A 27905-nucleotide genomic window follows, 5' to 3' on the forward strand; every position below is an offset into this window, starting at 1 on the left:
AGGAGAAGGGTGTGATGAGAAAGGAAGTTCGGAACATGTATTGGGTAGAGCAGTATATTTTTTATTGTAAAGACGCAAATTCCAAAATAGCAAAATCGCAATTCCACAGCAGCCATTTTTGTTGATTGCAAATGAATGCAGGGTAGAAGATTATGGATATTACTATTTCAAGACAAGTCTCTCATTTTCGCAGGATTTAACTGGATGCAAACCCGCGAATGTGGATGCAATTTTGTTTATTATCGTTTTGAACAACGTGAGAATTTAAGTAAGAGAAATCATTCGGCGAGTCGCTCAGCGGTATAGTGCGTTTTCGACTATGGAATGTTAAAAGTGAAGGTGTGGCTCGCTTCGCTCAGTGGCCTCGGACCATTGGCAACGCTGTGCCTTTCATCGACCTGATCTATCCGCAAGCCAGTGTGAAAAGAGTGAGCAGGCAGCTACGACTATACTGCAAAACAAGGACTTCCCCGGCCTCGCCTACCAAACCCTCCACACCGACAAAGCAAGCTAATAAACACTTTCTTTACAGGGAAACTTAAGTAGGTATATCTATAATCACAAATCTTACAATACACGGATCTCGTATCACTCAAACAGAATCCTCGCCATACGCGATACTCTCGCAGCATCCCCATCCTTTTTCTCACCACCAGTATTCCCACCACTACTGCTACCACCAACATTCGGTAGCGGCAGCGATTCCAACTCCTTATCATCCTTCCACCTCGCCCAATGCATACTAGACGATAGAGCAGCAAGTGGCGGTCTAGATTCAAACACACTTGGTTTTTGACCTATTCTACGAAACGCAACAATATAATCGTCACTATCGTCACCAGTAGTTGTACCTTCTTCTTCCATCTCGTCGTTATCTAAATCGTCCAGCTGGTTGTACTCTTCTTCTTGATTACCAAGTCCAATATCGACATCGTCAAACGCTTCAGTTGGATCAGATTCACTTTCAACATCGTTATCATCATCATCAATAGTTGATGGGATACGTGGTGATGGCATGCGACCTAGTGCTACATCGGTCTGCTGTCTGAGTTGATGTAGCTGTTCTAGGATGTTTGCAGTCGCGACATGAGCGTCTTCTTCTTCGTCCTGTTCTCCTTCGGCGTCGTCGACAGACAACCGTCGTGGAGGTTCTATATTGGTAGCAGATCTATCTGCCCAGCCAGACAATACAGAGAGCTAGCCCCCCAAAAAAGGACATTAAAATGTGTGAGCAAGCTTCAAGCCTTCAAACAGCATATACAACAATACATACCTCATCCAACTCAAAAACTTCAACACCATGTCGTTCAGGACTAACTCCAGAATCCTTTAAGTTGGACGACGACAATGACGCAAGTTTAGAATTCACAATCGGCGTATCACGTCCAAACCGGGAAGTTGTAAACCATTCCGGTGATTGTGGTGTCCGTGGTCTAGATACCTCTCGAGAAGCTTGTATGGGAGATGCACCGGTAGAGACAGCAGGAATATATCTACTTGTCGGCGACAATGCAGGCGACAACGACACTACATTCCTAGACGGTGATTTCGGCCGTGGGGGAATCGGACTAGATGCTTGCATAGATGCTGACGTTGGTCTAGGTGGCATTGATTGAGCCATTGGTTTGAGCAGCAAGAGATTATGATGATGGTGTCTCCAAGAGCCGCTAGTTGGGGATGTGGAGCGCGGACGAGGTGGTAGATTTATCGGTGACTGTGGTGTAAATGTAGATGGAGTTTGTGGTCTGGGAGGTAATATAACTGGAGCTTTCAACAGTTTTGGTGTTGTTGGTCTAGGTGATTTGTTATGAGTAATTGGTGTCTTTGATCGTGGTGCTATACTACTAGACGGTGTTTTGGGTCTAGGTGGCAAATCAACAGCGGGAGTTACTGGTCTAGGTGGCAAATCAACAGCTGGCGTTATCGGTCTAGGTGGTAAGTCAACAGTAGGAGTTATCGGTCTGTCAACGATTGGAGTCTTTGGCCTAGGTGGAATCACCATCCCATCATCATAAACTTCTTGTGGCGTCTTTGGCCGATGCCTGACTTCATTTGGTAGACACAACACTTCAGGAGCACCAGGCAATGCCACAAATTCAGTGACATTAGGCTGCTGTACTACATTTTTACCAACAGCTACTGACTCCTTCGGTTCAGTTCCCAACCGCTGTCGAATCCTCCTCCCAACCTCTTCAACACCATCTAACGCCTTCCTCAGCCCACCACGAGGATCTTGATCAGTTTTAACTACATCTGTCGGAAGCACAACAGCAGAAGTCCCCGAAACTTCAACTCGTTTATGTTCCCAAGCAGATCCATTCCACACCCACGTATCGACCGTCTGACTATTGCCACTATCTACTTGTCCAGCAGAAGCAGCAGCGGCAGCCGCCACGGTGCCTTTATCACCATTCTGGCGATCCGGCGACGGCACAATAACAGTAACACCTTTAGTAGGCAGTAAAACCGGCGGCGTGTTGCGATCAGGCGATACTAGTACGTCATCACGTCTAGACGGTGATCCACCAAGCTCTTTCATCAACACTGTCAAATCCTCACTTGGTCGAACACGTACGAGCAATTCACCACACGTTGTCCCATTCACGTCTTCTTGCCGCTGAATAGCATACCATCCATGTAATTCACGTACACCGCTAACAAGAGCACTTAGATCAACCCGTGCAGTTCCAATCTTGATTGCATCATCATCTGCCGTTGATATACGGTTTGTCTTTATACTATGCCACACATGCACATCAAGTACACTACGTGGCGTACCACGTAAAGCAGACAGCGCATTCAACGTCCTTTCCGCATACACTACAAAATCAACTTCCCAGATCGGACTGCCACCTGGTCGTGCTATGGGAGTCTTGAACGTCTGCTGTCCTACAGATACACCCTGTTGCTGCGGCCACGTAAACGTCACATACACATGCGGAGCAGACATCTGCGTCGTCCCCGGATCAGCAAACGGTGATTCGACAGATAACAGATCGGGCACTGCCGGGATATGCTGTGCACGGAATATAGATACATGGATTGGTACAGTAGCCACTGGATTAACTATTACGGGCACGGGCTTAACAGCCATTGGATGTGGAGCCGGTATCGGTTGCGGTATAGGAGAAGTCAATCCAAACACATTATTCATCACTACAGGTTTCAATGCTTGCAACTCAACATGTAGATCAAGTTGCGCACCACCTAAATTGGCTTTTTGAGGATGTATTAGCATGGCATCCTGATCTAGTTTAGCGACTGTAGTCTCTACACTATTCGAGCGTCGTCGTGCACGTCGTAATGAGTCGACCATAGACGTCCAATCAACAACGGCAGACCCAACAATTTCTGAGTCTTTTGGAGTACCAGCAGGCTGACTCCACACCTCAACATCCAACAATTGTAATTCAGTTGGATTAACTTCAACGTCCAAAAACCCATGATACCCCAAATCAAGCGGCGAAGATCGGTCTGATATATAATGTATCGCAGATTCCTGCCATGCTCCGACATGGTGTGGTCGCCAGCGCAACCAGATCCCCTCTTCAACAGGATCCAAGATACTGTTCTGGCTAGTACGCATCCAATCCAAGACATCAACTTCCCGATTCGGCAATATTATTTCACCAATCTGTAGTTTTAGACGTGCTCTTAAATCTGTTTGTTCGCTAGACGGTGTTCCAACCAGCCCACCCATAACTTGATCTTCTAGATTGGGCGCTTTAACAGATACCTGCACGGCTGCCGGAGTGCTACCACCAGACGCATCAATCACTGGCAGCCAAACTTGCGAGATCCCATATGATCTCGTAAGCACATTCACCAACGGGACAGAGAATGTACCAAGCAAAACATCCGTTTCCAGTGTCCCAGACATATGATGCCGTATCTCACCATAAAGCTCACCACCCTTCATAATCCACTCTCCGATATCATAATCTAGTCCCTTCAACCCAACAATTACAGTTTGTTCATAGTCTGGCGTAAACGTTGACGCCAGAGTCCGGGTTCGTATTAAAGTGGTGGCATCATCTAGAGCATCGTTATGTCGTGGTCGATTATCGGGTGCGAATACATACATCGCTACGTATGGACTTGCTCCAACTTCCAAGGCATGATCTAATGGTCCGTAGGTGCCTTGAGAAGTTTGTGATGCTGCAGATGCTACTAGTGGTTTGAGTCCACAAGCTCGATGTACGGTTACTTCAAGACTAATTTCGGCACTATTGCTCTTGAGCTTAGCTGCGTCCGCGGCTTTCTTCGCCTCTTCAACTCTAGACGCTTCAGCAGCCTGATTTTTTCGCGCCTTGGCCTCCCGCTTCTCGGCAAGCCGTGCCTTATACCCCTCATTATCATCATCAAGTCCCTTCCTAACTCTACATATCTCAGCCCAAGATCCAAATGCCAAAAAGGATTTAACCCATCCTTTCCCACTTCCCGTGAATGGATCAATCAGAGCATACTCTGCATCAGGCACCATTACAGCTTCTTGTGATGAATTGTTGGGACCAAGAAGACGTGCTTCTGCGGCAGCCAAGAGTGCATGTAGTGGGAGTTTGACTAGTCCTAATAATCGTGGTCCTTCATCATGTGCTGTTTCCATAGCCCATACTTCGAGTATCAGTGGCTTGTTGTAATGTTTTGAGAAGAATTCTGGTGTGGCCGCGACTGGCACCGTATAAACAAATCTGACGGTATAAGATGTGAGATTTTGCGACGAGCAAAAAGTAATCGGCTACAGCATGTTAATTGACGGTTACTCACGCAAAATCAGTAGGCTCTCCAACCTTTCCAGTGCTTAAATCAAACGGCGCCCGATACTGAACAGGTGCACTCTCAATAGGTGGACCTGGCGTAAACAGTCTGACAGATACAGAAAGTAATGTCGTGCTCCCAGGAACAGGTGGCAAGACAGCCAAAGCACGTGCAGTGCTGACACGGAAATAAAAGTATTGTGGTGGTGGTGGTAATACTATAGCAGGCGATATCGGTGGTGCAGCTATACTGGCGTTTTCGATACTAGCGGCTGGTTGTTGGCGTGGACTAGAGGGTGGGGGCGTAGTGGCAGCAAACGTAACGGCTGGTTTTGGATTAGAATTATAACTAGAATGCCCAACAAACTCTTCCACTAGCGACACGTCCAGAATCATATCGCCAATTTCACGTCTGGCTCGTACTGCCTTTTTACCACTTCCTCCTACTACTGCAGCTGAATCACTAATATCAGTCCATATCTTGACCGGACCACTCCATCTATTCCTCATAGCCTCCAAAACAACTTTACCAGCAATCAACCCGGTACCAGACCACACACGTCGCGTTCTCTTTATTTCAGAAGCTCGAGAAAACGATTGTGAAGCTTCGAGTTTGAGTTGTAACGGCCTTGCCATCCATGTCTTGATACTCGTTTCATCAAACCGGATGGGTAGTTTCAGAGTGCGATCAAACAATACAGTTACAGGTGTTGGTGGCTTAGCGTTAATAGCGGTGGAGGGTCTGTATGATCCTAACCGTGGCGGAGCAGGTGCAGTTACCATATTGTCATCATTTGGAGGTAGTAATACAGTTGGCGGCGTAGATGATGGCAGAGTTACATTTATATTATAGTGGGTAGTCAACGGTGACAAGACAGACGGTAACAATTCAAGCCTGGCGATATGAATCACGGCCGTTGTTACTCGACCCAACGAAGTCAATGTATCTATCGACAACGGTATACCACTATGTATCGGCGGCTCCTGTGGCTGCACTTGCGCTACCGGCTTTGCCACAACCTCCTTGGCTAGCTGTTTAGGCGTAATATCATCCTCACTATACAAATCATCAAGATCCAGTCCTTGCAACACTTCCTCATCGTCCTCATCATCACGATCTTCTATACTCCCGTCATGAATATCAACCATATCGTTCGACCGAGAGTTTAATAGCCGGCGATCAAGCAGTGACCGTCCGGCACGTGAATTTATTGCTTCTATGATGACGTCGTCTTCGACATCAAGTGGATCTGATGATGTGTAATCGTCACTTTCTTGATACGATTCTATTTCAAAGTCACGTTGGACGGAGTCTGTAGTGGTGTTTCCCGCTGCTACAAGATCGACAGATGTGTCTAGATCAGGTAATTGTGGAAGCTGTATATCGCTCAGTGATGAATCCTTCATGAAACCTAAATGTGAGGCGAGAGTTTTAGCAAAAAAAACGCAATTTCACGGAAAGTTGATTCGGGACATACTATCCAGCTTCTCCGCATCCACAACCCCACTTGCAGGCGTATCCATCCTCGTAACTTCAACTTTAGAAGCATTCACTAAAGGCGGTTGCCTTGACTCAACGACCATATCCGCCAAATCCATTTCCTGACGTGGAGCCACCTGCGGCAAGCTATGACTACTACTACCAGCGCTAATCATCGAACCCGACACAGCCTCCAACGAAACAACAACGTGCAACTCTCCCAACTTTCTGCCCAGCGTCTGTATCTCTCCCGACGGACTCTGCTGCACCGACATAACAGGAAAGAACCCATTGATGCCATCATGTTCCGACTCTTCACAAAGCGAATTCAAGGTCTTGATACTAGCAATCCCAACAACACGTCCACCAGTCACGATCTGTAGTTTCAAGCTCCCCATATCTTTTAAGTATTGAGCGAATTGTTTCTTTCCACACCGTACAGCGTATTTTATGGTATCTTTTGCGACTGCTGTACTCGGTGGTGGTGGTGTAGCAACACTATTCCCATGTATCCTGGATTGAAGTATGGGCAATGACGATGGCCGTGGCGATTTCACGACACCGGCGCCAGTGATTGACGGCTGTAATACGACACCAGGTGGATCTTCACCCCACCATGATACTCGTACACGTGCGGAAGGCAGCAATATGTTTTGTTGTGATTGATTGTTACTGCGAGATGGGGATGGTGGATCAGTCCATACGAGTTTGTCAGTGCATAAGTGCAGGATGGATTTAATTGGACCTGTAAGTTTGGGTGGGAGCGAGTTTGCAGATAAATTCATGGTTCCTTCCTACATGTTAATTTCAACAAGGTTAGATCTGTTTGAAAACATTGAGAAATCCAATAGCTGGCAATAGTGAATGTACAGTCTACGTGTTGCTCACTGCTTGTTTTACAAGATATTCTATCTGTTCCAGGCTCTAATTGCCTTGTTCTCTCTCTGAGCTTTGATCTGGTGTTTTTCCTCACCTGCAACAAAACAAGACAAAACAATCCAAGAATTTTGCATCAAGGACCGGTCAAGCTGCTAAATGTACGGGTATTCACGGTAGTTTTTCACAATATGAACGAATATATTCACTTTATTCTCCACAAATAAGATGTGGCCAAGTCGCGGAACTGCTCATCCGTGTCTTCATTTTGCAGCAATGCCAGTCCCAACGTGCGAAACTCCAAGCGAAATGCTAACTCACGGACCTCTATAGCAGATCTACGTATTCAAAAACTTGGGACTCTTCTGTTTACGTGAGAAAGACTTTGTCACAAAAGCGAAAAAGATTGGTTATGTGTGTGGTTGAAGGAAAAGACACCGTCAACTACCAATCGCTATACAAAATCTAACAAAAGGCATACCTATTAGATCCATAAACCACATTCCGAAGGTATGCAACTTGTTGTGGCCGACACGCTGCCATGTAACATCACTCCCTTGCACAGTTCGCTCACTTTTTTTACCCCCAACCTTGGTACATCAGGCCTACCAGAAGACGATCCACTCTCTCTCTCTCTCATCATACCGGTCGTAGGAGGCCTCGTCGCCCATACAGTCACAAAATCTACTCTAGCTGGGTTTGAAAACACAGAATGGCTGCCCCAAAAGCCTGCCCCAAATACACTGGCAGTAACAGCGACCTAGCCTTCTGCATAATATCCCCGCTCTCTACGACACCCGACTGTCTCAACCCTCCCGACAACCGCTGCAATCCCCTCTGCACTCGCAGTGCCTACTGCATGTCCTCCGACGCAAGCTACTGCATATCCCGTATAGAACAAACAAACGGACGTAACGGCGGTGGATTCTATTATAGTGTATACGACTACACGGAGTCATTCAACACCACATCGTGGGTGGCTAATACGACGACACAAGTCAATGGATGTAATCTAGTGTCGAATGTGAATGTGACGTGTAGCGTGGATAATAGTACGGATGTCGCTAGGAATATATGTACGCTGCCATCTATAGGAGCCTTGTTTGGGAGCCCTGTTGGTTTAAATGCTAGTTTCGTGCCATCGCCGTTTGTGCCTCCGACACCGTCTATAAGTATTGCCAATCCACGAGCACCTGAATTAAACACTCCGTCTGACGGATGGAGTCCAACTGTAATTGTGATACTGGTCCCGCTTATATTCATGTCGATTCTGGCTCCATGTAAGCGTGTTGCATTCTATCGTTGAAACAACAGTCGTGGAATGCATCTGACTTTTGTTTCACTCACATCTTCATCATCCCACCAGTCATGATATTCAGACTCTCGGCCCGCTTCCAATGGAAGATCACAACCACATACCACACACCTGCAGAGATAAAGACATCCCAAAAAGTCCTCAACTCTGAAAATCCAACTCTCAAACCACCACGATCTACATCCCTCTCCCCATCACCAACACACTGGTTCACCAACATCCATATCCCAGCCCTCCCGTCCCTCACATCAATCCGTAAATCCCTTAAAAGCAACTCACTACTAGCATATACACCATGGTACAAACCCCTCCCGACAACCACAACAGAAACCACTCCAGCAGTAGTATACGAAACATATGGAATAGTATACGCGGATAAACCACCAGATTATGAGGTATCGTTATTGAATTTTAGGAGTTCGAGGAATCAAAGAATGAGTGGGATGGCTGGCCCATCATCACCTACATCACCAGGAGCGGCTGGACTGCCGAGATCGCCTGTAGCAGGACCGATATCATTAGCGGTTGCTGAGATAACTGAGGAGGTGCCTGCTGTTGCTAATCGTGGTAGAGCTATACCGCAGGTTGTGGCGCCGATAGCACAGGGTGTAAATAGACAAGCGATATTGGAGGTTATGGAGGGTGTTAGTAGGATTGCGAGGCATATCACCCTTCTGTAAGCGGGGATTTTATATACGTGTTCTCCAACACAAAAAATTGTATATCTATTGAAGGACACTCTAGCAATAATATAAACGACCTCACATACTCTCTCAAAACCGTAATCATCTGAAATCGAATTCGAACTTCGTAACACAGCGCTACACTACACAGCAATGGTTTTTTTCACGATTTTTTTATATTTTCGATTTACAAACGACCAGTAGAAGCATCCAAGTTCAAGAACCAACTACTGAGAATATATAAGATTTTCACACATTTTCCTTTCAACAAACACCCACATCATCCCCCCTCTCAAATCCACCGATTCAATTTCAATTTTAAAAACCCCTTTCACACTCTCTCTATACAATCCTGTAAGACCATGGTCTCCATGCTATGCTATTATTTAGAGAGCAGTTGGTGGATCGTTATACAGCAATCGGTTTTCGTTTTCAGTCCAAGTGGGTAGTCCTTGGACAACACCACGAGTAGTGATTTCTATAATAGCATCCTTCAATGCACGTGGACCCATTTCAGCGTATTTAGCTTCACCCAATAGCAAGGCTGCCACTCCTGCAACATGCGGTGAGGCCATACTAAATGAGGGGTTAGCTTTGATGTTCATTGGCTATTGGCTTCACCTCAAGCCAAAACAATTGCAAAAAAACAAATTCGAATTTTACCTGGTACCTATGGAAACGTGGCATAAACAGTGTTAGCAACATATTCCATTCCATTAGATAGCATTACAATAAAATGCTTTCATCACTTTACACATACCAGAAATAGTGTTTGTAGCAGTGTTGGATCCAATCCATGCAGATTCAATATCTTTACCAGGAGCAAAGACATCAACACAGGATCCGTGGTTGGAGAAGTAGGCCATAAAGTCATTGGAAGAAGTAGCACCGACAGTTATAGCATTCTTGGATGCAGCTGGAGAGTAGTTGCAGGCATCTTGCCCATCGTTACCAGCAGCTACAGCAAACAAGACACCACCTTCTACAGCTTTATCAACAGCTAAATCCAAGGCACGAGATCGACCACCACCCAATGACATGTTGGCTACAGAGCGGACCTTCTTCTTGGGATCTTTGGGTTCCTTTGGATCCTTGGGATCTTTGGGTTCCTTTGGCTCCTTGGGTTCTTTGGGCTTTTTGGGATCTTTGGGATCTTCTGGGTAAGGGAATTTACCGAATTTGCTCTTGGGTTTGACTTGCTCATCCTTTGAGTCATCAGAGTCTTCCATTGCAGCTACTTCCTTCTTGTGAGCAGAGACGGCCCATTCAATACCCTTGATTACGTCAGACAATGAACCAGATCCATTGGATCGCAATACCTGAGAGGATGATATGATAATTTAGCGATACGTTAGGTAATTGTTAGAGAAAGAACATTAGATTTAGATCTCGACCAAACTTCACGACACATACCTTGACGGCAACAATCTTTGCCTTCTTCGCAACTCCATATTTAGAACCAGCGACAGTACCAGCGACATGAGTACCGTGACCATTTCCATCGACATCAGGATCACCCTCAGGAATGGTAGCACCCCAAACGGCACGACCACCAAAATCAACGTGTTTGATATTGACACCAGTGTCTACAATGTATGCAGTGACACCTTCACCAGCGGCATGGTCATAGAGATAATCCATGGCTTCAGATGCTAGGGCCTTGTGAGAGATACGAGCCAAGCCCCTAAAACGTGCGCAGTGGACGATTAGAAATTTCGAGAAGGGAGTCGACAGACAATGGATCAGAGGTAGGGAATTGATGGTCAATAGATGGTTTATGTGGTCTAGAGCGCATACCATGGAGCATTGTGTTCGACATCAAGAGCATATACCATTTGGTCACGTTCTACAAACTTGACCTGTGTGAGGAGAGACATGGGAACGAAGGATTAGTCAATTGCATAATGATGGTGGAATAAATATGAATATAACGAGAGATTGTGTGTGCATCATTCCACACTCTTATCCATCCTTATCGTCCATGAATATTAACCCCATTTCAATCATCCAAACAAAACATCCGACGTTACGACCAACAATTACCTCAGGAGAAGATCGAATAGTCTCGACGAGCTCCTCATCGAATATACCCGAGTAACCCTTATAAGATCCATCGTCGATAGAGTAGACATGCTTAAGCGAGTTGATTTCAATGCCACGAGTTAACTGAGCGGTCAGGAATGAGTTAAACCATAACAAGTGGTCGTCCAGCTCAGCGTCCTCCTTAAGCACGACGATATATGAGTTTGGTATTATGTTTGCATTGGCAGCCGACAAGAGAGGGGCTGCCTCGGACTGCCCTTGACGATGAGGTTGGGTTCGTAGCAGATTGTCGGATGGGAGTCGAGCTGCTGTGGCTACTGCGACTAGTAGAGCGATTACGGTTCCTATGCGAGTCATGTTTGATATGAGAGAGTATTAAGCCTCCCCTTCTCTGTTTCTTATCTGTTGCCGTCTGTTGTGGGAAGATTGGATGATATGACGAATCACGAGTGACTCTATCACGAGGACACAATTTGTTTGCAACAATGCTGCAAAGCGGATCATTTGGTACCTGGTATATTCGCAATCCACTACGCGTCAAAAGGATCCTTCGATCTACTCTACTAGCTCTGGCTCTCCGGCATTACAGACTGCAAACATTTGTTGGCCTCGCGAAGCAAATAAAGACGGCCAAGACGCGTCTTTTAAATGGAAATTGGTATATTATTGTACCTACAAATATAGCGTCGCCTTGATCTCTCTTCTCATATGAAACGATTCGAACCTGTCTGGTTGATGACGCGTCAAGGACAGTCCAAACTTTCAAGTTCGGAGTAATTATACTAGTAATTGTATTAGTATTTGGTATTTAATTGTATGAGGTATCACAGTTTTAGACTAAATAACACGTTACAGATACATTACGAAATCGTCTTTTCCAAAATTTCCAGCTTTGCTAGTGCATTGTGTGTTCGTATTTGTATAGATCCTTCCAGAGAATACTTGCGAGATCCAGCACGCCATCCACTACTATCCTCATCATCAGCAAAACCTCCATTCAACGCAGCCTGGAACTCAATCCGAGCCTTCCCATAATCGCCCATCCGCATAGCCAACCGACCATGTTCATACCTAGAGAATGGCAATATATAGTGATCTAGATGAATCCTGGGTGCAACCACTTTGATAAAGTCTAGTGCTCTAGCAGCGTCCTTCAAATCATTCACTTGTTCAGTGTTTGGACGCAGTTTGGCTTCTTCGACCATGGGTATCAATGTCACGCTAGTTGGCATGGCTAGTTCTCTCATTACAACACCTTTGAAGAAGCGGGCTAGACATAAATCATCAAAGTATGTTTCGTATGGTGGTTTATCTTGGTCGGCGGATGGTGGGAGTTGGCTGTCGAGTTTCCTGAGTGCGTCGTTGATTAGATCTAGAGCTTGGTACAAATGTTCTTTGGGCATGAAGTCAAAGCCATTCCAAATGTAGAGGCATTCTAATCCGGGAAGGAGGAGACGACCGCCTTGGAGAGTCCATTTGCGGGATTTACGGGCAAAGAACTTCTCGACCTAGTGCACCAAAAAAGTAAGCTATGATGTCGATAACCTATACAAATCAAGTCTTGCGTTTGCTAGTTCTTACCGGAATAGATTTTCCAGCCACCTTCTTCGTCAATTTGGCAATCTCCTTCATCATGGTATCGACCTGAGTCTTGTACTTTTCTGCGTCAGCCTGATACATACAAGCAGCCTGCTGGAATCTATATACTGCTTTACTCCATTTATTCACGGCATACAAGTGGGCATAGCAGTTCGCTGCTCCAGACCAATCTAGCATGATTGCTTTGGCAATGCCCATTTCCCTACAAGAAGTTGCTATGTTATTTATCGCTCAGCTTTACCATTCTTGTTTGCTATATCATACCAGTATGTGATATCAATAAGCTGCTTCCACTCTGCTCCATATTGTTGTACTTGTTCCAATCTCGACGCGGTAATAGCAGGACGAGCAAGGATTTTTTCGTACAATCCCGATAGCAACAAGAATATAAAAGACGTTGGATGCTTCTGTAGCTGCGCGTCCAGAATCTCCCTTGCGAACGCCAAATCAATATCGGGTAATGGCAGCAATGCAGGTATAAGCACATGATATGCTAACAGATTCAAATCACATATAAACTTTCTAATTCCACCTGAAGTCGACGTGGCAACCTTTGGGATCTTGAATATCGTCTGACGACGTCCCGACGATGCAGCCTTACTAGCCTTACGTCCACTAGTACCCTTTATCGACCGATCATGCACAGGCCATCCACCACCAATTTCGAGACGAGAAATAGCAAATTCTCGGTCGCCAGTGAATCCAATCATCTCAAATATTCGTAATATTCGTCCGGGTAGTAACGAGAATATCATTTCAAACATTCCAACACCGTGCAACACTCCAGTCAGGAAATGCTCATCTACACCGGCTTGTGCTAGTGCAGCGTCAGCGTCTTTTCCTGACGTTTCGGCTTCTTCGAGCACGTTTTCGACAAAACGGTAACAGGCTTGGAAGATCCCGTATGCGTTTTTTATATGGAGGCCTTCACGGACCAGGGCGACCATTGATGAGTCGCTGAGAATTGATAGGAGAGCTTTGAGGAGATAAGCCTCTGCAACTATGAGAGAAGTATGGGTGAACGCGTAAATAAGACGGTCACAAAAATACGCAAACCACACCGCGGAACAGAACAAACTACGGTTCAACCTACAATTAAGTTCCGCATGCTTTTGCAAACGAGTTAGACCAGCTATCCTCGAAGCTTCCTTGTCCAGACCTCCCACCATACTAGACATTTGTGACAGGATTGACTGCTTTGCTCGAATCTGTGAGCTGATATACACAGACGCTTTCAGAGACTTGAATGCCTTGTCCAAGTCAGCTGGTTCGAATGTCATTAAAGACTATTTTGTCAAAGGTGTGGTTAGAAAATCTGGTGGCACACATGACAACCTGAGTCGTGTATACGTGCCTTCAAGACAGAGATAATGGCATAAGCATGTGTGCAGTACATGCTACTTAAATATTTAGCCAGAAATAATGATTCTGCATCGTCAAATCTCGAATCTAGGTTTGATTGTTTTAAAATAACGTGTTCAGGCACAAAAGTGCCACAAGTAGATGCACTCACTGAGAAAGTATTCAGTCCCCAACTCGACATCCCTGATATCATTATCCAGCGTCTCATCAGCGTTTTCAAGCAGAGCCTTGATAGCCTTCTTGTCAAAGGAAGGCAAATCCTTTGCAAAGTCTTCAGATGCCATCGAACTGACAGTCGACAATCGCTTATGAGGAATATGCGGGAAGGGGTCATCTACGTTTAATGTGGGACTGGAGTTCGGAGAATCTTGTGCGTCTTCGAATTGGTCGAGATCATTGTCTTCGTCGTCAGACATTTTAGCAGCTGGGTGTTTTTTACGTTGATTGAAGGTGTTGTAGCGGTCAAAGGTCAAACGTTGGGTCAATAGTGGCCTTGTGAGCACAGTTCGACACAATTCCTGTACTTTCTTCTCTCTTTCAGATGATACCGAACGTTCAAGGGGTGAAGCCTGCGAAAGGTGTGAAGGTTGCCAATTCTCCGGGAAAACGCAGCAAATCACGCAGTTAGGATTAGAATTTTCCAAAGCCTGCAATTTTGATAGTATTGTAATCTACATTTTGGGAAGTCTCTTTTACTAGCCATCGCTACGTGAAGGCTCTTAATAATTCTGAAAACCAAAGACACGCGGCAAACTTTTGGAATTGTTGCGTTTTTGTCACAAACACCTTCGAAACAACCACACAATTCAATATGACTTATTATCTTATTATCAGCAAAAAACGTATGTTAGCCTGTTTGTAATTACAAAAAACGAGCTGTTATTGTTTGCAACGACATAGGTGAAACGAGGGTTCCACGACTATAACTTGTAAACGAGCTCATGAGACTCTTGCATCAATATTCCAAAACACGAAATAAATCTTAAACGACCTACAATCAAAAAATTTACAGCTAAAAGAACCATAATCAATACCTACTCCTTCTCACCAAAACAGCACAAATCACTGTTTTCAACGCTGTTTTCAACGCGGTTTTCAAAACATCGCATCACGTCCAAGTTTGCATCTAATCACATAAGGTCTTGAGCTTTATGAGGGTTCCATTGATTTATTGCTTTTCCTCAATTGAACAACTCCCTTAGCACGATCGGCACGAGCTTCGTTTTCTTCATAGTGCCTATTGCGGCGTAAAATGCAACTTTTGGTAATTTGGAGAGCAAAACGGCACCCGAAGACCAAGGTCTTGACTAATTATTTTATATTACGACTTTCATATAAATTATAGTATACTATGGGTGCGATGCACGCTCAAGAATCAAAGAACAATGATTGCAGAAATCATGCGAATCACAGGATGGGATTTGTCAACGTTTTTTGGCTAGTTCATCTCTTATATCATTGAACGGCTGGCCAAGATCGCTGGATGTGTAGGAGTTGCAGATGTCTCTGTCTTTGCCTCCACCTTGCGTCCAAGCCATGCTAAAATCTTGTTCCGTATTGGACGATCCATGTATATGATAAGTGAGCCTACATTAATACAGGCATCAGTCAAGGCAAGTTCTTCAAAAATGGGATATACACATACAGTCGATCAGAGGTTGCGCTGCAGTTAGCGTCATTGCGACAGCGGCAAAGTTGACGTTCATTTTCTGTCCCGTTATCAGCTCGTACAGCAGCCAAATCACTTGAGGCGTTGCAATGGTGAGTGATACGATGGTCAACAGCGAGAATTTTCTGTGACCGGTTCAAGCAATGCAATATGTTAGAGAAGGAAGCTGTCGATTCTTGCGTTGCCCTTTTAAATCGCGAAGAAAGGCTCACCTGCATATCACAACCTCTGGATCTGTCTTAGACTTCTTGATACAAGTGCTTGAGGTTGCAACAGACTGGCTGCGAGAAGCGTCAAGGTGTGATGGTTGTCTCCTGTATTGTCGTTCGGCCTCTGATTGTGTATCTTGCATTCTCTTTTTCGTCTTTCTGATATGTTGAATCACTTGAACGTAGAAGAGGAATGTCAAGGATAAGCCAATGAATATTGGGCCAACTTGAAGGACTGTCTCTGCAATCAAGTTCGGTTGTCTTGAAGACCAGTCATTAAAGCAAAAGAAGGGCGGGTTTTGCCACATCACGTCTTGGTTCACTAGAATAGATCCCAGCAAGAAAAGACCCCTGGGAATTGAATGGTGTGGGGGTGGTAATTAGAACTCTTAATGGCAGGCGTTCAATAAGATTCCCAAACTTGATGTGAACACATACCATCCCCAAGCCGAGACACAACCAAGAGCAATATAGCTTGGACTCATATTCACTCCCTTCAGTACCGTTATTCACTGTTAGTACTCCTTTCGTGACGAGATTCAGTTCAACGCTTCCCAACAGCTACCTTGACAATAATCAACCATCGGTCTAACCCAACTATAATCAAGGTAACAACATTTGCTTGCACGCAAAGCATCAACACCCCGGCATTGAAGTAGCACAATCCTTGTGACCCGCTGTTGCTGTCGATTTGTAAATACAAACAGGCGAGCGTCAACTCCATCCAAATGAAAATCGTGTGTCCAAAAGCAATGTTGAGATAGAACAAGTGTCGAGATCTCCAGATATATTTCTTTTTCAGCAATGCTGCTAGCAAAAGTCCATTCACGATAGCCGATACGACATAAAGAACCAATAGTCCCCACAGTAATGGTATCCAATGGCTCCACGGATATGGACTAGAAGTGGAGTTATCCATGGACTTGCTGGAACAGGATTAAAGAATTCCTTAAATACAGCACTACTGTTTCGGGAATGATTGGACCAGGAGGGAGTTTTACGTCAATCATAGGGGTTAAACGTTGAAGGTTGGTTCCAGGTCGGCACTCGGAATTTTTCAAGAAGAAGACAGATGTCCTTCTATCTTCAACCTTAAATTCTTGCTTGAGTTCAAGTGACATTATGTCGTTTAAAGGATTGCTGATGTCGAAGAATAGAAAGTAGGAGCTCGATTACAAATTGTGAGACATCTACTAGTCTACTACCCCCAAAATGCATACCTCACCACATTGTACACACTGGTTTCAACCCGTTCATAATTCTTGTATATATCCTGCAACTTTGCATTCAATGAATTCAGCCCAGAACACTAGGAGAGTGGTCTTGACTCGATGATGGTTTAGAAATATTAAGCTGCTTCCACGTCCGTGCAATAGAGTTCCGTAGTTTGTTTTGTCCTCTCGTTGTTTTCTACATTGCGTCCATTAAGTGGTTTGCCGAGCGAAGTTTGTTTCTTGCCCGCAAAAACACGTAAAAAGAGCCATATGAGCAACAAACTGCCCTTTTTTACAACAATGGCAGATATGCGCGCAATACAGACACCTCTTATCAGAACTTATTACCAGAGGAGGAGCAATTGACCTGATCAATCTTCTGTAAAATGTGGTTCAAGGAGCGGAGATGGACTGCATTTGAGTGATGATGAGGAACTCATTATCTCCTCCAAGCGTCAGGTATGCTTGAGTATCTAGTCTAGGCTCTGATTCTATCCAAAACTTACACCAATTTACTTTTATAGGAAACGGATTCTACGGTGAAGTCTGCACCTTTAAGACGCGAGCTTGGTCTTGTTTTTGATGATGAGGATGACGAGAAAGTGTCACTTAAACATCAGGTATTTTCGCTTCGCATGTCTCAGGTTGTTGTTTCCATACTCACCTACCTTACTTTAATGGAGTGCGGCATCCGTCGCGGTGTTTGATGCACCTACAGCTCCACCAGTGTCTGTTACCAATTTTTCTAGCTACCTTGTTGAGATGCCTTCGACATCACTAGATGCTATAAACGCTATGCCAATCGTATTTGTTATCGTCGAACTCGTTGAACACGCAGTCGCCAATAAAGTTGCACCAGTCAACAACTCAACTATATTGGAGAGATCCAATTCCTACGTCCAGTTGCTATCCTAGGCGAGCTTTCAAGACTGTCAAGACGTTCAGACGTCATATCTTCGCGATCTTCCTTGCCTAACAATGAGTCGGCGAATGCTAAGTCGTGACTAGTAAATCTTCTATCTTCGATATCATGCTGAATGTCACGTCGAGTTTGATCAAAGCTACTAGTGGCCATGTACTCAACACCAAAGCCATCTCCTCGAGACCAATCCGACCCAGGACATACGTTCTGCTCTCGCTGAATATCGGTTCCACCCGACAAGATAGTATCAAGAGTGGCTAGCTCGTCATCTGATTGAAAAAGAAGGTCCAATTGGGCATCTTCATCGTAACAATACTGTTTACAATACAATGATTGCTGCTGGTATGGATGAGACGATTTCTCGATGCCGACTTGTAGCGACATGGGTTTCGTCTTACTGGACTCTTGGACTGGTGTTGACGACTGAGGCCCAGACGATCCTTCCACCATCAGCAAGTCAGTATCCATATTACGAGGCTGCAGTGACAATGACTCTTGGATTATTGCCGATTCGAGGTCGTTACTATCTACTATATTAATAGGAGTTGGTCGTCGATCGGGGATGTTTGGTGAACATGGTTTGATGGTGGTATAATCAGAAGGTCTTATATTGAGATTTTCCGTTTGGGTTCCTCTATTTGCTCTATTCGACCGAGACCCAAACGATTCTTCAACCACCAAAACATCAGTATCCATATCACCACTAGGCTGCGATGACGAGGTCTCTTGGATTGCTGCAGATTCGAGCTGGTTATTATATACGCTATTCATACGAATTGGTCGTCTATCGAGGATGTTTGGTGAATATGGTTCGATGATGGTGTGATCAGAAGGCCCAATATTTACATTAGTTTGAATTCCTCGATTTGATCTATCCGGCTGAGGCCTGGACGATTCTTCAAACACGATCAATTCAGTATGCGTATCGTCAGACTGCGATAACCATGACTCTCGGATTATTGGGTATTCGATATCGTTACTATTTACTATATCAAAGGGAATTGGTCGTCTATCTAGGATGTTTGGTAAATATGGTTCGGTGGTGGTGTCATCAGAAGGCCTGGTATTGAGATTTTCAGTTTGAACTCGTCTAATTGACCTATCTGAATGGGACCCAGAAGATTCTTCAACCATCGACGAGTCAGTATCCGTATCATCAGACTGCGATGACGATAAGTCTTGGATTATTCGTGATTCGAGCTCGTTACTATTTACTATATTAATGGGAATTGATCGTCTATCAGTATCAGGGATTCTTGGCGAATCTGGTTCGATGGTGGTGTGATCATGCGGCCTACTACTGCGATTTGCATTTCGATTTCCTCTGCTTGATTGATCCGACTGAGTTCCAGACGATTCTTCAACCTCCAACAAATCAGCATCCGTATCCGTATCATCAGACTGCGATGATTCAGCTTCCGTATCCGTATCATCAGACTGGGATGACGATGACTCTTGGACGATTGGAGATTCGAGATCGTTACTATTTACCACATTAAAAGGAATTGAGCGTCCATCGGTATCGGGGATGTTTGGTGAATATCGTTTGATGGTGGTGTGATCAGAAGGCCTAATATTGAAATATACAGTTTGACCTCCTGGTCCTGATCTATCCATGATATCGGCCAATATTCTAAGTTTTCTTTGTCGTTTTCTTGGGCCATCAAAAGTGTCAGAAGAATCGACATCCGATGACTCTTCAGCCTTCCTTCGACGATTATTGTATTGCGATGACTGTTGAGCTGACTGTTGTGTTGACTGACTAAACTCTGTGGTATCTTCGCTAGCATCTGAATGACTATTCTGTGACAGCTCATACAGAGGATGAATACCTCGATACCGAGTAGCCAAAACTTGAGCAGTGGAGGGATCAATACCAGTATTACGTCGAGATGATGGCACACCGTCAATTCTACTTTGGTGCTGTTGGTTGCGCTCCACCCCTTGACCACTTTTCAACGCAACATCATATTGAAGTTTCAGATTCCTGTGATGTTTCATCATCTTTACGACAGCGTCCATTCGCCCAGACAGTAAGCTTCGAAGGTCATTGGACATATATTTCCGAGATTCCAAGATTTCTGCGAGCTTTAGCTGCAGTCGTTTTACTCTCGTCAGCACAAACTGATGATATTCACTAAAGTTTAGTCGAACGTTGAGAGCTGAGAAACGTTTTCCCAAGGGGCTTCTCTCATACCTCGCCACTACTAATTCTTCGTCAGAAAGCAGATGTGGATGTTCATTCAGCCGTTTGTAATCCAAGACAGTATCTTGGACTTTTAGCAATCCTTTTAAGTTGTGGGCTCTCTAAACCAAATTGTTTAAGAATCGTCTAGATTTGTTTCAAGCTGGACAATTTCGTACCGTTTTTTGTTCTACTGAGGCTAGCTCGACAGAATATTTCTTGTTGGTCATTTCCTATCAATTTAAACATGAGCATCGATCTACATAATGGAACTTGGGACCGATAATTTACTTGCCCTTTCAAGTGTTCGTCGAAGCCTTTTCAGTTTGTCTGCGAGAATACTTAGTGTTGTTCGTATGGTTGGTATCCAATTTTCATGCTCGTTTACAAAGTCATTTAACTCTTTGATGCGGTAGTTCCGATCTTCAATCTCATCAACCAAATCATCAGACCGGTGAAGTTTTGCAATAGATCTCATGGCTTTTGCAGCCACAAACTTGTGGTAAGCTCTATGGTTAAAGCAGATATTGGCGTTACATGTGGTGATGTAGCGTTTTCTCAATTCTGTGTACATACGAGAGCGACGCTGGATAGTGATTTAAGTATGGATTCATCGGGACACGGCAGTTTTTTTGCCAGAGTGCTTGATAGTCCTTTAACTCGAGCATTTAGTAGTGTTTGCAAGTGGGTCGGGCTCTGGTAAAGGGTGATTGTCAAATGCACATTGGTAATTTCAACCAAATCGGTCAAATGCTGGTAGATACCATAATGCTATCAATAGCTTTTTTGCTAATGGTCGTTTTTCCTGAGTCAATCCTTTTGATCTCCTAATCAATCCGTACGCTGGCATTGGCATAGCTGAGTAAACCTTGATCTCTCGATGCTTTCACTTACCTGGTTTACAACAACTGTCGCCTTTTCCAAGATGTTCCTAGATTTGTCATCATCATCGTTAATCTGTACGTACTCTGAAGGGCCTTCTTGTTCTGGATATCCTTGGCTCTTTGCGTTTGAAAAGCCAACGAGAGCAGACTCCGAGCTCGGAGGCAAATGATGGTGCAAGTCATAAAGTTTTCCGACTTCAAAAGCAGCAGGGTTTGAGATTCTCGAAGGACGTCGATTGACAGATCCTACGCGAATTATATTTTATCTTTTGTGTGGAAAAATCTATGTATCAATTATTCAAAGACACTTACTCGACTTCTGGGCTGCTTCCAAGCTGAGGGCGGCTTCATTGTACAAATTGAACAAGTCACGATGCCGACTTATTATTGCATTCAAATCTCTAGAGCTCGTTTTGTAACGTCGTCTCCATGTCATAGGCACTAGTTCTGGTTGTAGGTTCTTAACCCGAGTTCCATCAAAGGATGCTCGCGTTACGACCAGCGAATGATAGGCACTAAAACTTAAATATGATGAGTTCGACATTTACGACGGGACTAAGGGAAGTCTGACGGATTCACCGAAACATCTCAAGGATTTTCAAAGGTTGATGCTTGTTTGGTCGTGCCATGAGTTCCGTAGGAGAGAAGTAAAGCATCATTCTCTCTGGAAGAGCTTCCAATCTGCTCGTTATGCGATTAAACTAGTGAAAGAATTAGTATCAATCAATTTTGTTCTGGCACGTCATTTTTCTCGCATACCAAGATCTCTTTCAAAGCAGCCTCCGATAAATCAAACTGTCTTTCAAATATTCTCTAATAATCAACAAAAAGTCAGAAATCTTACGAGCCTCAAGGAAGCCAACGCTGCCTCTTACATTTTCCAATGTGTTTTGATTCCTGTTGAGGCCACGAATGATTTCATCAGCTGGAACGTTGGAATAATCTCGAGCGGCTTCAATACACTGCAAAATCAGCATGAAGCTGGAAACCAATAGTTCCAGCCACAGGAACTGATGCATCAATTTCATTTTGGTCTTTTTGACAGCTCTGTTCCTAGTATATCTAATGAAACAAGATTCCCCTTAGTTACGTGTGCATGAATTAACTGAATGTTCGCACAGGATCTACGCTGCATACCCAAGGGAAGCTTTGTTCAACAAGTTGTTGAGGAAAGTCCACAGTTTTTCGGACGCAGCACGACTCATACAGACACAAATTCTCGGACAATCTTGGATGTTTCGATCTAGATTTTAATATAGGACGCGTGAACGAATTGAAGTTGTCTCTTTGTCTGCCGACGATTCGTTCCCAGTCCCCAGATGCCGCAAAGGAAGCACTCTCGACGATCACCACTCTTTGTCATGTGCTCAGAGAGCTTCAGGATACATTTTCTATCTTCGCTACAAAATTTTATGGTTTTTATGATAGCATTACATCTATATACCCGATTGAATGTTTTCAAGAAGATAGTTGTTTTAGTTGTTTTTTCTTTGAGTCACTTCTGTCAAAGTAGTGCGGAGCGTTGACTGTCAACCATTGAGCAAAACTTTCAGTTCGGTCAAACTATATATCTTCTCGATCTCTTTTCAACATTGACTCTGTAATGCCTGTATTATGACTAGACGATCCCTGCTCCACTTCAAGTTCGTGACAGTGAATCTAGCTAGTGAAGCAAGAAATCAGCAATATGTTCCTTGAAATTGAATGAATGCGTTGGCATGCAGCTGCTGCTTACCGGACTCCCGTCTTTGCTATTGTTTGATGTCAGAAAGTGAAGAATGAATGAAAGTAAAGGGCAGGGCGAGTGGTGACTTACAACCACCACATTCGTCGTGGTAATATATGTGAGAAACGTATTGCGTGCTATAGTAGCACCGACCGCTTAATAGTATAGACCGCAAGAGCGTGATTCTGAAAATTGTCAACCCAAGAAACGAACATTCTACTCCTTTGGAGCGTAGTGTAGCCTGCTAGTAACCGAGGCAAGAAGTGATTTGAAAACGATTTACACATCGCTATTTACGCTTCTGCTTCATTGCTTCTTTGAATCGCGCAGGCAACTGCTCGCTTCATTCTGTCCTCTGTAGTCAGTCGGTAGTACTCGTTTCGTTCAGTCAGTTGTCGAGGAAAACTCTGTTTGTGCTGAACAGGTACGTTTTGCTGCAGATTCTATCTGAAAACGACATATCTGACCTGCAATATTACAGCCATCGCTTCCACAGCATGAACATGAATTGGACTGGGTGTACGAAGTTCTTTACGCTGAAGACTGGTCTCGTTATACCGTAAACCCAACACGTGCGCCACCACCACCAGTGCCACTGCCAATTGCTGACCATACTAATATTATGCTTGAGCATACAGATGAAAGGCGGTGTGCAAACGACGAATCGTTGGCAATGCCACAGTTTGATAACGACCACGTCACGTCACATTCGTCAAAGCACTTACTGGCCAAACGTCTCAGCCAAACAAACAATCGATTGTAAACGAACCCGAATATGTTGCTGATGATGATGGTCAGTTGGATATTCTACTTCTATCAAACGAAGGAGAAGTCACTATAGATGGATAGATAGCCTTGCCTCGAGTGTATCAGACATTCAGGAAGAAGAGAGATGAAAGGATGAGCTAGTAAATAATGTATTTAGTGTAGATCATACGGCTTCTACTGGCCTTGATGTATCCATTTATCAGCTCGGAGTATACGACATCTACTAGTCACAATTCTGCTGTAACAGAAACAATGTTGGGCAAAAGACTCTGAGAGGATGTAATCTTTAAACGTATGGATAGTTTGGAAAGCTCAGCGGGAACTTCAAACGCAAGACAAAGGGCGCAGGGTTCTGAGCAGTCTTGTCTCAGCATATGTAATGCTCTGTTATTGGTAGCATAGATGCCATGTAGTATGTAACATGGTTCACATTTATTTTTCACTTATGAAGAGCGAGTTACAGAAAATCAATTGTTTTCATATTGAATTCTCTTTTTCTGCGAGCGACCGGTTATAAAAACTCAGTTGTCTCCCTTCCAATGTTTGAGATTTTCGGCTTTCAGACTGAAATCACGAGTGAAGTTGATCTTAGTAGCAGATAGCATAGCATGATACACAGTCGAGGTGATACGAGGATGAGAATCTGTTCTGGTTTGGAAATGACGAGCACAATGGAATGTTTCTTAAAGAATCCTTGGCCATCCTTCTTCTCACAGCATTTACGACAAACCACCAAACATTGGAACTGGAGACTGGATAGTTCTTGTTCGTAGACGTTTATTTCCATGCAAAAGGAATCATAGGAGCTCCATACCTAGAATCAGTGCTACCAGGCTACCAAACCACATGTTATTTCTCACAGATGGAGGAGCCGCATCAGAAAATAGTTTGAGATGGGGCAAGTGTGTATGAGGCAGGATCTCAGTACAGGAATGTTGGTTTGCTGAGCATCGAGGCACCACTAATGTGGATCTCCGGCTTGACCTAGTCTTGAAGAGCAATTCGTAGGCCAAGAAACTTGTGCAGAGCCGGCGCCACGTATAGTTCTTTAAAAGTCTTGGGCCCCGCCGAACAGTTCGGCACAAACACATGAACCACCCGATGTCAACTCCAAATACACAAATAGTTTAAAACCTGAAGAGCCTTGACTTGAGAATCGTCTTGGTGGTACTTTGATCAGGGATTCTACAAAGTATCAGTGTTAGCTCTTGTAAATGAAGACGGCTAAGCGCGTCCACCAGCTCTAAAAATATGCCAGGTCCACTCTAAACCCGTGAAGAATATAGAGTAGCGTCTCGTAGGTTGCTTGGAGGTTGCAATCTTGCGTAGAATCACGTAAATCGAGCCGGACATGGTGTCTCGCCAATTTCCCAGCAGACGCCCTTGTCCGTCGTAGAAGGGGCCACGAATCTACGTGATTTTAACGTGCTGTATTAGTGCATGGATGGTAATATGGTTGATGTCAACATACCTTCATTGTTCATTAGGTTTGCTGTCGTTCGTTCTTCGTTCTTTGATACAAGTTCAAGATTAATGGCATGAGAACGTACTGGCCCATTACCTGTGTGGGAGGTGACTATTCACGGAATGCATTAAACAGGTAAGCCATTGATTCAGTCTCCTTGCCAAGAACTATCTCGGAACTAAATCTGCTTTCATACAAAACTTCCCCTCTCCATTTCTGGAAACGGCAGTCAATGTTATTAGACGAACAGAAACGAACAATAACACATTTGAATGTGCTATTATTGGGTCCTGCACACGTTGGAAAGTCCTCTTTGATACAGTCGCTGCTCTCAGGCCAACCTGCCTACTCAACATGTGCCGCTAATATTAATACTGGCAATGTCAACCAGCAACAAGGGAATAGATCAACGGCGGGAACCCGATATGGCCCATATCTGGCTCCATATGATCCAACTGTAGAAGATTCCCATATATTGCAGTATATCCTCCCTCCTGGCTCCCTCGGTTTGGGTCTTCATAGGAATGCCACATCATCCTTGCTACCTACTACACCTACTTCAACCCCCAACGACGGTCCACATAGAATCATATTGACCCTATCGGATGTCGGTGGACATCCGTACTACTCTGGAATATGGGCTTCCGCTATAGCTGCTGCTGATGCCTTCATGTTGGTCTATGATGTTGGAGACAAGAAGTCCCTGGATCGCATGTGGCCATTTATAAAAATGATTGCAGAGACTAAAGGAATTAAGCCGCAAGAGCTCGCCATCCTCATGGTCGGGAATATGGTCGATACATGTGCTACTCTCGATGAAAATAATCCTGGAAAACGAATACGCCAAGTCACTCCTAAAATGGGCCAGAGTCTCGCCGAAGTATTGGAAGTCGGATGGCGTGAAACTACTGCTAGAGCTCCGCATGCTGTTGCTTCAGCATTCAAGTCTTTGATTGCAGAATGTCAAATCCGTGTGGCAAGTCTAGCCAAATCAGCTATATCTGCCCGCAACTCTGAAATCTTCCAAGAGAAACAAAGCAACCACCACCAAGGAACGCTGCACTTACGTCGCCCGTCAGAGATGTCAGTCGCGAGCAGGATTGTAGGTAGATCCATCTCAAGCTCTCGAACATCATCGGATGTATATACCCCACTTTCACGAGATTCAATGGCATCAACAATCATGTCTCGTGATACTCTGCTTTCAAGGAGCGGGCTAGGATCATGGGGAATGAGCCATGCATCTGCTGGATCACCGTATATGGGGCAATCTGTAGTGTCGGATAGATCTTCCAATGGTGGTGGCATCGCAACATTAGGAGGCGGATCACCATCAGCACAGGCATCAATGTATGGAAGTATAGCTCCATCGCCGATAATCACGCCAAATAAAATGCTTCCTCCGATACCGAGGGAGCTTGGAACGCCACACTCTACTTCTGTAATAACAGCTTCATCAACTGCATCAGAGGCTAGTTGTATGCCATCGCCCGCTTTAGGCAATATAGTGCTGATGGACGCCCTGATATTACCACCAGCTGCACCCAACTCGATCCGATCCAAGCGAGATTTGGTGTTTGCCGAATGGAAGGCATATAAACGCAGAACAGCCCACCATATGGAATCAGTAATAGCAGAAGAAGAACAAGAAGCAGACGACACAGCATATGCAGAAGGAAGCAGTACCGAGTGGGAAGAAGAATTATCGTCTGCCTTTGAAGACAGTGGCTCGACAATCGGTGCACCGAGTCGACCATCATCATTACCTCAACCATTATATTTACATCCTCTATCACTACTACAACAAGAAAGAAGGCCTTCTCTACCCGAAAATTACACAAATACACCACCGAGATCTACATCGCTGAATCAACCGACCTCATATCATAGTTCATCGTCGTCTACAACAACAACAACAACAACAAGAAGATCGACTCGCCCTTCGCTGGAACGAATGGATTCCGGAGTGGTGCTCAGAAATAGTAGAGATTCGTCAAACAAACATATATCACTGTCGTCATCTTTATTACCACCACCAGCTCCGCCTGTAAAGAAAGTTATCGAGTCGTCGCTACAAAAGCAGTTGGATGATTTGCTGGGTGAATTGTCTGCTTTTGAGACGGAATCCGTAAGTTGCTGATTTTGGCAGTGAGTTTGCCGGGGATCCTAACAATGGTCTCTCTATAGACGCGGCTCGCTTCATGAAGGATGAAAATACTCTAACTTATTATTTGATTTGCTCTCAAACTTTATTTTTCTTGCCTCTTCTTCATCATTCTTCTAATTTGTTAAAGTCCACAGTCATTCAAGTTTAAATTTTCAGTTAAATTAAAATATAGTTCAAATTATTTCACGTTTATCAGTTATCAGATGCGTTGGTCTAGTTGGCCCATCTTTCGTCAGAGCCTCAATGGCTCATTGTGTAACAAGCAAGACAAACACACAACGATCGCTGATACTAGAGCCCATATCTCTACAATGGAGGAAGATGAACATGTCGACTACGACGATTACTATAGCGAGAGTCCCCCAGCTCATCATGATGAGCAATCAAAATCGCCATCAGGCACGTTTTTCGGCGTTTTGCTTTCCACTCTTTCGCATTCAAAACAGTTTTCTAATCATCACCTAGTAGAAACAGTCGCACCCATTGAATTACGATCCAGTGTGATGATCTACTTCACCTTCCGCCCTATATCGCCAGACCACAAGAGATTCATTACGCAAAACGAGGTAACGGACTCAATC

At 44.4% G+C, this 27905-nt stretch overlaps 4 protein-coding genes across 4 annotated transcripts; 1 reads left to right on the forward strand and 3 right to left on the reverse strand.

Annotated features, from left to right (window-relative positions):
• Window positions 1–588: 588 nt before the first annotated feature.
• SmJEL517_g00440 (uncharacterized protein) lies at window positions 589–7022 on the reverse strand (the record flags this gene model as incomplete). Its single annotated transcript, XM_031166369.1, has 4 exons — window positions 589–1197; window positions 1274–4691; window positions 4768–6169; window positions 6236–7022. The coding sequence occupies 4 exons, from the start codon at window positions 7020–7022 to the stop codon at window positions 589–591; spliced, it is 6216 nt and encodes a 2071-aa protein (XP_031027666.1).
• Window positions 7023–9497: 2475 nt separating this feature from the next.
• Window positions 9498–11511, reverse strand: SmJEL517_g00441 (uncharacterized protein; the record flags this gene model as incomplete). The annotated part of the gene is made up of 6 exons (XM_031166370.1): window positions 9498–9687; window positions 9775–9781; window positions 9872–10430; window positions 10525–10795; window positions 10909–10970; window positions 11155–11511. The coding sequence occupies 6 exons, from the start codon at window positions 11509–11511 to the stop codon at window positions 9498–9500; spliced, it is 1446 nt and encodes a 481-aa protein (XP_031027665.1).
• A 503-nt stretch (window positions 11512–12014) lies between these two features.
• SmJEL517_g00442 (uncharacterized protein) lies at window positions 12015–16136 on the reverse strand (the record flags this gene model as incomplete). The annotated part of the gene is made up of 9 exons (XM_031166371.1): window positions 12015–12662; window positions 12736–12955; window positions 13018–13753; window positions 13847–14039; window positions 14081–14202; window positions 14267–14684; window positions 15638–15702; window positions 15761–15909; window positions 15997–16136. 9 exons carry the CDS (start codon window positions 16134–16136, stop codon window positions 12015–12017), a joined length of 2691 nt encoding a protein of 896 aa, XP_031027664.1.
• A 9253-nt stretch (window positions 16137–25389) lies between these two features.
• On the forward strand, window positions 25390–27362 carry SmJEL517_g00443 (uncharacterized protein; the record flags this gene model as incomplete). The annotated part of the gene is made up of 2 exons (XM_031166372.1): window positions 25390–27285; window positions 27345–27362. The coding sequence occupies 2 exons, from the start codon at window positions 25390–25392 to the stop codon at window positions 27360–27362; spliced, it is 1914 nt and encodes a 637-aa protein (XP_031027663.1).
• Window positions 27363–27905: the final 543 nt, after the last annotated feature.

This window comes from Synchytrium microbalum (genome assembly GCF_006535985.1).
Source record: "Synchytrium microbalum strain JEL517 chromosome Unknown SmJEL517_scf0002, whole genome shotgun sequence".
Taxonomy (NCBI): Eukaryota; Fungi; Chytridiomycota; class Chytridiomycetes; order Synchytriales; family Synchytriaceae; genus Synchytrium; species Synchytrium microbalum.